At 35.2% G+C, this 9,948-nt stretch overlaps 2 protein-coding genes across 2 annotated transcripts; both read left to right on the top strand.

Annotated features, from left to right (window-relative positions):
• Positions 1 to 218: 218 nt before the first annotated feature.
• LOC143606412 (glycerol-3-phosphate 2-O-acyltransferase 6-like) lies at positions 219 to 6,293 on the top strand. The gene is made up of 2 exons (XM_077082187.1): positions 219 to 939; positions 5,066 to 6,293. Exons 1-2 carry the CDS (start codon positions 229 to 231, stop codon positions 5,936 to 5,938), a joined length of 1,584 nt encoding a protein of 527 aa, XP_076938302.1. The 5' UTR covers positions 219 to 228; the 3' UTR covers positions 5,939 to 6,293.
• A 1,068-nt stretch (positions 6,294 to 7,361) lies between these two features.
• On the top strand, positions 7,362 to 9,724 carry LOC143606411 (protein ENDOPLASMIC RETICULUM-ARRESTED PEN3-like). Its single transcript, XM_077082186.1, has 2 exons — positions 7,362 to 8,132; positions 8,742 to 9,724. The coding sequence occupies exons 1-2, from the start codon at positions 7,389 to 7,391 to the stop codon at positions 9,402 to 9,404; spliced, it is 1,407 nt and encodes a 468-aa protein (XP_076938301.1). The 5' UTR covers positions 7,362 to 7,388; the 3' UTR covers positions 9,405 to 9,724.
• The last annotated feature ends 224 nt before the right edge of the window (positions 9,725 to 9,948 follow it).

The raw sequence follows: 9,948 nt of genomic DNA, 5'->3' as shown, positions 1-9,948 counted from the left end.
AACCATATATTTATAAAAAATATTTATACACCAAATAACTATATACTCAAAATTGATTACGTATTAAACGTAATATTAATTTGTTTATAAATGATCTAATTTTCTTCTTCTCACATGCACTTTTAACCTTTGCATGATAAAAATAAAACCTCACAAAAAAAAACTAAACTAAAAATAAAAATAAAAATGAAAATAGATATAGATATATAAAAGGAATTAAGGTACTCAATGCGTCCATCTTCCAACTTCTTTTTAAACCCTTCTAGTCTACTACATTTCATCTCCATAACTCATACCAAACAACTTTATAGCCATAATCCCACAATGTCTCATCATCTCTATTTCGAACCGATCTCAAAATGCACTACACAATCAAGATCAAACCAAACCGTTGCCTCGAATCTCAACGGTACCCTACTCGTTTCCCCCAACCCGTTCCCATACTATTTCCTCATAGCACTAGAAGCCGGAAGCATTTTCCGCGCCTTCTTTCTATTACTCGCCTTCCCATTCATCTACATCACCTCCCTATTTTCCGAACCAACCGCCACTCGTGTTTATATTTTCATCTCATTTGTTGGGCTAAGAATCCGGGATATTGAGCTTGTTTCAAGCTCGGTTTTACCTAGATTCTATTCGGGCGATGTTCGGCCCGAGTCATGGAAGGTGTTCAACTCGTTTGGGAAAAGGTATGTGGTGACATCTAGCCCAAGGGTTATGGTTGAACCCTTTGTGAAGAATTATTTAGGGGCTGATAAGGTGTTTGGGACCGAACTCGAGGTCTCAAAATCTGGTCGAGCCACCGGGTTGGTTAAGGACCCTGGTGTTCTTTTTGGTCAACTAAAAAAAACCGTTTTGCAAGAATTTAATGGTTCGAATCTGCCTGATTTGGCTCTTGGAGATGGTGAGACTGACAAAGATTTCATGTCCATTTGCAAGGTATATAATTATTTTGTCATGTTCTAATTATTATTATTGTTAGATATATAGATAAAGACTTGTGTTTATTTCAAAATCAATATTATGTTAAAAAAATCAGGACGTATGGATAACGCAAAGGCCATCAACCATAATATTGAACATAGGTAACATTGTAACGACCACCTACCACTATTAACAACGTGAGCCACCGTCTACAAATCACACATGTAACTCGTATAAACAATGGTAACAACCACATTTAAAGACCTAGCAAACACACACAAAGGGATCACCTAACTTTCTTCCTTTAGATGTAACATTAATATAAAAGTTAGCAAAGAAAATTGTAAATTGATGCGAAATTAGAAACTAATTAAACAAAATTGACAACGTAACACGAAAGTAAAAGAAAAAAATTGACAATAATTAATGAGGTAAATGTAATCAAGAGGGTTCAGTGAGCCACAACCATCAAAATTCTATAATTTTTTCTTTATTGGTTTAATATAAGGTGTAGAATTTTGCTTTGAAAAATGAAATGAACATAATTGGTATGAATATAAATGGGATGACTTAGAAAACCCATTTTTTCCCCTTATGGGTTTAATGCATGTCTAATTTATTATAAGTCTAGAAATAGGTTTAGAAATATATAACAAGCATCCAACAAGTGAATGCCACGTTGCATAATATTAACTCATAAATCTACAATCTTACAATCTTCGTTAATTGCGGGCTAAGCTACATAACTTGATTGTCACCTATTATTTTAATCGTAATTGATATGTTAGCATTTACTTTAACTAAGCAAAACTTTATATATTACTGTAGATACTTTAACTTTCTTAAATAATTTAAGAGTTAAATATTAATGATATTCGTCTTAATTTAATATGTAAATATTAATATAAATATTAATATTAATATAGATATAATTATATAATATACTATAGTGACATCTCAAACGAAAAGTTATGAATGGTTGTTCATATCTAACTTTTACATTAAATCAATAATCTAACATAGGATAAAAAAGTTTATATCCAGAGTATGCTCATTTTATAAATAATCAACTATGTAACTTCATACAATTTGTCATTAAAAACAAATAAAAAATTCATACGCCTTTTAAAGTTCACGAAAAGAGATTCTTTTAAAGCCCTAATACATAGCATAGCATTAAATAGACATGATATTCACCGAAAACTTTTGTGATAAGTTTTAGGTTGTTAAGGTTTTGTGTCAGTTTTGAACCTATGGACGTCAATGAGTAGAAGCATAAAAGGGGCAGGTTCTTATTGTTTTAATTAGAACCCATATTTATGTTTCTCGTTCTCTATGTTACTAACCTTAATTATTCTCTCTATACAAACAAAGCTATGTAATTTTAATTGTTGGTTATGTGCTAATATTAATATAACCCTAGTTGCTACCTATGGATGCAGATCAGATCTAGACCAAACCACATTCAAATTATTGTATTGTTTATATATTCTGCGTATTTGTTGTCGCTTTTACCTTACAACCTAACATTAGGAAATAACAGTGTTTTTCCTGAAAATATAAAATTTGACCATCGGGTTTAGAAAAAGTATTGCTCGTCACAAAAGTCATTGAATTTAAGCATATAAACTTAATCGTAGAGCCTTCATTTTAGCTTTAAATTAAGGCTAATAAGTACTAAGATATCAATCGTAAATTTAATATGTGAATTTCAGTTTTAAATAGTATATACATTATTTGTAAAATAATTTCATGGCAAGCATCTTATTTAAGTTTGTGACCGCCATAAAAACATCACATTTCAGTTTGTTTTCTGACAACTGCAAATCATTTATTGCTTCCTATAGAATTTCATTTTGGTCAGGTATATAATTAATATTTAAAACATTATCTTTTATTCAAAACCATAACTATTTTTTACATAACGTAATGGGAAAATCGTTTGTTTATCCATTCATTGGTATGACTGTATCGCATATATATGTAAAGGCTGTATATTAGGTGCATGGAGCTAGGTACAGAACCATAAACGCATTCTTTAACCGTGGCCCATATTGTTTAAACTCTCAACACTTGACAATTCGTTTTAATTTACTCTAACGTAAATACTTGGGACGAAAGAGAGCATAAATGACATATTGACTTGCAGGGAAGCTTGACCATCTTTTACCAAGTTAAAATATATGTCTAAGTTATATGTGTGATTATAAATAATATATATAGTTTTTTTTAAACGACCAAATGTTGCACTATATAGAAATTGAACGCTTGAACTTATGGTCTACACCCCTAACAAGCTTACTTTCTTCATCGACTTATATAAGATCCATATAGTTAAATAACCAAAATACAGAATTAGTTAAAAAGGGAAAATATATGACCTAAAGAATTGGTGGCCAGAAACAACCCCTCTATAAGTAGACCTTGATAATAGGCTCATAAATGCAGTCATGTTTTGTGTTTTATCTACTTTTAAATTTTTGTCAAGTGGTCCAAATAAGGAGTGGGTGATCGTCATCCTCAAGTCACTCATTAATATTTAACAGCAATGGGTCTTAAGATGAAGAAAGTAAACTTATGATATATATATATATATTATATATATATATATATATATATATATTTATATTAAATAAAAAGTGTGAATTTTTTGATCTGGTAAGGATGAAAAACCCTAGTGATATATCAGTTGTATATATGCAGATGGGTTATTATCATTAAAGGGAAGGTTAGCAAGTTACAACTCTTGTACAAGAAAGTACAAGTTGTTAAAGCTCTTTAATTTAGGTTTTGAATTTTTTGATCTGGAAACTGAAAAGGATATATATATATATATATATATATATATATATATTTATATTAAATAAAAAGTGTGTTTAGTCTTAATAGGTTAAATAGACTATAGAGATAACATGTTCAAAATTAGGATCAGAGGGCATCTAGGTCAAAAAAACCAAACTCTTATCCTTTTCATTTTCTCAAATACAACATAAAACATTACAGGGAAAAAGTTAACACCAAAAGAAATAGAAAAATGATATACAACACAATTTTTGTTTTTTTATAAATTATCATTTTTATATATCAATAGGGGGATGCAAGACTTTAGTACAGAGGGCCAAGGCACCTTATGAGATTGTTCAACAATGAAAACTGTGATCTCATTTTTATAGTTTATACCTGAAATAAAGATAATTGTGATCATATTTATGTGTTAAGCATCCGCAACGCTAAAATTTACAAATCTTCGTCTCATAATGCCATATTTGATTTTAAACCTCCCTAAAAAACCTCAATTTTTCTCACAACACTAAACTTCAACTTCACCGCCATCCACTCATCCATCCCGGCCTCCATGTAGACTCGGACCTCAGGAGTTGGCGCGTTCCCAATAAGATATATGCACATAAATGCATGTATTTCTATACATACAAGTGATAGAGTTCTAGATAGAGCACCTAAACGTCTAGCATTGTCTGGCTTGACACCAGTGAGGCTTTTATTAGGAAGCAAATTAATTAATTAGTTTTTGACATACACAATGTTTATATCACAAAATTTAGTAGAATATATGAACTTTTTGTGTTTGTATAGCCTATACATGTGTAAGTATGTGTAAGTTAATTTGCCTACATATAAACAAATTAGTTTGATGGTATTTATGTACGTAACATACACATTTGCATATAAAATGTACAAGAATTTTCAAATATGAATAATCGATGAATAAAATCAATTCATGTGTGTTTTTTATTTCACCTAACAATTTACTGTTTTACAATACTCATATATATAAACCATAAAATTCCTAGCATCTAGGTTTGGTATATCTTCTTGTACTTGAAAGGGTCAAATGAAGTTATGTTAGTTTTTTCTATTAATATAGTTTCACGTTGCACTTAAATTTCCTCCATACACATTTAATTTCATTAGTTCTTGCATGGGTTTGAAGGTCCCTTTGACACTAATGCCAATTAATATAGAAAACATGTGATAACCAAAGTACATGGGAAAGCTAAGAGTTAAAAAGACCCCTTTTAACCATTCTTTGGTTCTTCAAAACATTTATGTTTACTTCAATTCCAAAGACACATGAATAATATGATTGTTGTACTTACGTACTGGGATCGATATATTGCAGGAAGCTTATATCGTACCAAGAACAAGATGTGAGCCCTTACCAAGTAACAAGCTTCTACGACCAATAATCTTCCACGAAGGGCGTCTGGTGCAAAGGCCTACGCCATTGACGGCTCTACTTACCTTCCTATGGATGCCCATAGGCATTTTCTTATCAATACTTAGAGTTTACCTCAATATACCTTTACCAGAAAGGATTGTTTACTACAACTATAAGATCCTAGGAATCAAACTTGTTGTCAAAGGCACACCACCACCCGCTCCTAAACAAGGACAAAGTGGGGTACTCTTTGTATGCAACCATCGTGCTGTTATAGACCCGGTGGTCACTGCTGTCGCTCTGGGAAGAAAGATAAGTTGTGTCACATATAGTATTAGTAAATTTTCCGAATTAATTTCCCCTATTAAAGCTGTGGCATTGGCAAGGGAGAGAGATAAAGATGCCGCACATATTAAACAGTTGCTAGAAGAGGGCGATTTGGTCATTTGCCCCGAGGGAACTACATGCAGAGAATCGTTCTTGCTCAGATTTAGCGCTCTTTTCGCTGAACTCAGTGATAGGATAGTGCCGGTTGCTATTAATACCAAACAAAGTGTGTTTTTTGGGACAACAGCTCGTGGGTACAAGTTCTTGGACCCATATTTTGTGTTCATGAACCCTAGGCCAACGTATGAGATAACTTTCTTGAATCAACTACCTCCGGAACTTACTTGCAAAGGTGGGAAATCTGCATTTGAGGTGGCAAATTATATTCAAAGAGTGATAGGGGATACACTTGGATTTGAGTGCACTAATTTGACTAGAAAGGACAAGTATGCGATGATGGCTGGAACCGATGGTCGTGTTGAGAGCAAGAAGGGCAAATCTCAATAGATGAACCATGCGATTTGATTCAAGAATTGTTGAAACAGTATTGTTTGTTGTGGTTATTATTATTTTATATAAATAAGCTTTAAGAGATTTACTGAAACAATATTGTTTGTTTATATTCGTAATTAAATTATTATTAGTATGTCGTTCAAGAATTCAAGATGTACATTGTTTTATTATATATATAAAAAGGTTAATCACTAGTTAGAAACTTATTGCATTTTATGATTAGCGTGATTAATATTAAAGGTTGTTCAGAGATCACCGGTGATTATTTTATCGACGGGCCACCGACAACTATTAATGGTTGTTCCTAAAACAGTAGCAATGAGGGAATTTTCACCGACGAACTTCACCGATAGATTGCCGAAAAAATATTTTACCACATGGTTAACTTCACCGATAGAATGCCCTTCCAAATATGCAACTATTAGTATCTTGTTATTTTTATTAACTTACTCACTGCTTGCAATGCTCCACTCTTAATTCTTAGATGTAGCAACTGTTATATTATCCCAAATCAACGACTTCGATCAATTAATCACGAACTACTTTATTTGGAGAATAAAACCCCTAACTAAAATTACAGAAGATGAAGACGACTAGTAAGATTAAGAACATTCAGGGATAATGTGATGACAAACTGACAGGTTGACAACAATCAAATCTAGAGCATAAAGAACAACGGCCCAGAGACAAACTATGGGGACAACCCTCGACCTTTCTCTTTATCTTTTTTATATGCAAGTAGTCTACAAAATCTTTCCAAACAGCCCACGAATGAGCCCCGGCACTTCCAGCCCACACGTTAGAAATAAAACCATAATACCTAAATACCATATCAGTATGTTTGTTATATTACTAGTTCTAGAGATGAACTGATTCCGTTTTTACAATATTACTAATATTTCTCTACTCAAGTATCTACCATAGATATTTTACTTAGTTGTGACACCTACACTCTAGCTATTTCATTTTATTGTATTTCACAAGTTTCCTTTCTTTGTAACTTAAATGTTTTGGTTTTCATACATTAGCTTATAAGTGCATGAATTGATAACACATCACAAATACGGTTCAAAAAAATATATACATTTATTGAAGACCACATCAATGTATATCATCAAATCTACGACGGTCAGGCAAACGAATGTGCCTAGTTCGAACTACACACGTGACAAAAATTTTGCAAAAGCCTCTTGAATTTCAGATTCAATTCAAACAAGGGAGAACACCACTATAACACAATTCTAGGTTTCGGGCTAGACTAAGACTCGCACACGAGTGTCAAGCCTTTCGAAATATCACATCAACCAATTACTCTAAAACCGTTTTAAAAAGAGCATTGACTTATTCACATCCAAAGAACATTGACTTCATTTCACCAAAAATATTACCCCCCCCCCCCACCCCCCACCACCACCACCCAAAAGTCTTCACTCCAAAATCTAAAATGGAAGACGCAATTTCCAATATTACCCTCAGTGACCGGATCAAGCTGAACGTCGGCGGCAAGCTCTTCGAAACCACCGTGTCCACCCTCCAATCCGGCGGCCCAGACTCTCTCCTGGCCGCCTTATCCAACCGATCTTCTTCATCCAACCCAGTCTTCATCGACCGAGACCCAGAGATATTCTCCGTCTTACTCTCTCTCCTCCGCACCAACCGCCTCCCGTCCACCTCCCGCCGCTTCACCGACCAAGAACTCTCCGATGAAGCCTCCTACTACGGCATCGAAACCCACCTCAAATCCGCCATGCTTCCAAACCCACTTTCCGGCATTGACGCCTCACTCGTATCCACCATCCGACCGGCTTCCGACGGGATAGTGACGGCGTTTACGACAATCGACGATGGGTCGGTGTGGATGGCTCACGGTGGTCAGGTTTCTGTGTACGATTGGAACTTGACTCACGCTGGGACTGTACGGACGCACCTTGACTCGATTACATCGATTAGACGGGTTACGAAATCTGCTATGGCGGCTGTTGCCTCTGATGGCGCTTCTGGTGTTCATTTTTATAACGTTGCTAATGGTGGTCGTGTTGGGTCGGTTGAGTGGATTGATCCGACCGATCCGAGAATTTACAAAGCTCCGGTGACTGCTATTGCGGACTCGCCTGACTCGGTTTTTGCCGCGTTTGATTCTTACCATAAGGAGAACTGCGTGCTTGCTATCGACAAATCAACGCTCCAGGTGTGCACGGTTCGGTTCGGTTAATGGCAATAGCTGTAACTGAACACTTCAGTTAGTAAAAAACAATAACCGTTCGGTTTTGGTTAATTTAGTTATTAGCGGGTTAATTCTGTTCGGTTCGGTTATTTAACCGCTAAACCTGAACTTTTAATACGGATTATATTTTGCTGACATTTATGTTACTTAACCGCTAAACATGAACATTATAAACACTTAGGTTATACACATTAAGTTTTAATAGGTGAATAGCTAACGGTCAAAGCCACGGTATGAGTGAATAAAGGCAATTTTAAGTCACTGTAATTCGAAACGAATTAATATATGTTAATAATGTAATGAAATATCCAAGATCAAGAATACAATGGTCAAAGAAAGTTGGACAAATATTGATTTCAAGTAGTGGAACATGATATTATTAGAAGAAGATGATTGTTACACATGAAAGCATTGGTATGGTTCGGTTATTAGAAAATGGTTAACTGAAACCGAACCGAAAAATCGGTTATTTAAAAAATCAAAAAATTAACTGTCGGTTAATGCTTCGGTTTAGCTTTTTCGGTAAATTTGGTTTCGGTTCCGTTAATTCGGTTTTATGCTCATCCCTACCAGGTGACGTCGGAAATCGGTAGACAATCCGGAAACTCTTCGAAATCAATCATTCCTGGAAACCTAACCTACGTGACGGATCTCGGACTTCTCGCGGCCACCGCAGTGACATCCGGAGCCTTTGGTTTCTCCGGTTACATCCGTCTATGGGATCCGAGATCCGCACGTGTAGTTTGGGAGACGAACGAGCCAGGTTCTGGACGAAGCAGTAGGTTCGGAGACTCGTTCGCTGATGTGAGTATTGATGTGAATGAACTGACTATGTGTAAGATATGTTCAAAGTCCGGTGACCTGGCGATGGCGGATTTGCGTAAATTAAGCGATGATCCGTGGGTGTATTTGCGAGAAACAAATCCTAGCTTGAGTAATACTGCTGGTTCAGGTGTTAGCAACAGTGTGATTCATTGTTACAAGAAGCAAGTGTTTGTTGGTAGAGACGGTGGACTGGAAGTATGGTCTCGGGTTTCACAAAATGGCGAAAACAGTACTGAAATTGGTGAAGAATCGTTTAGGAGAAACTTCATGGATAAATTGCAGGATTCGGAAAGAGGAATAATAAGTAAAATTGAAGGCGGTGGTGAACGTCTCTTTGTGAGCAAGGAAGAAGTCGAAGGGCTCGAGGTATGGCAAAGCTCTGTTTTCTCAGGTGCGGTTTTAGTTCTGTGACACTTGAATATGAACAGAGTAGCCTGAATCATTGATGAATGCATTGTTAGAATCCAATATGTTTGAAACTATGAGCTTTTGTGAACATAAATGTAACACTAGTGATTACATTTGGGCTGTTTTGGTTATGGAGCCTGAATCATGATGAATGCATATACAATAATATTGTGTACACATGAAGAAGGTGCAAAGAATTCAACTTTAGGTAGGGATATTAATCTATTATTAGCTTTTATCTATCTGTGTTTATAAATTGTGATGTGCACTTGGTTTCTTCATGTTACTATTCTTGAAGCCATGCAGTTTTAGAATCCAATATGTTACAAAATATGAGCTTTTGTGAACATGAATGTATCACTAGTGGTAATTACATTTGGGCTTGGATTTAGTTTTGCAAATGTTACTAATTTGGAAGTTTTTTTAGACAATGTGTAGTGGTTTAACTAAAAAGTGAAAAACGTCTTGTCTTGTCACGCCACTGCCACTGCCACTGCCACTGCCACGTTGGTATGGGGGCACTTACTAACTTTTTACTCAAAAACAC

The sequence above is a fragment of the Bidens hawaiensis genome, unplaced genomic scaffold (genome assembly GCF_021521415.1).
Source record: "Bidens hawaiensis isolate Kalapana, Puna unplaced genomic scaffold, B.hawaiensis_p1.1 tig00074695_1, whole genome shotgun sequence".
Classification (NCBI taxonomy): Eukaryota; Viridiplantae; Streptophyta; class Magnoliopsida; order Asterales; family Asteraceae; genus Bidens; species Bidens hawaiensis.
The sequence above is the reverse complement of the archived record's forward strand: the minus strand, read 5'-3'. Positions and strand labels throughout refer to the sequence as shown.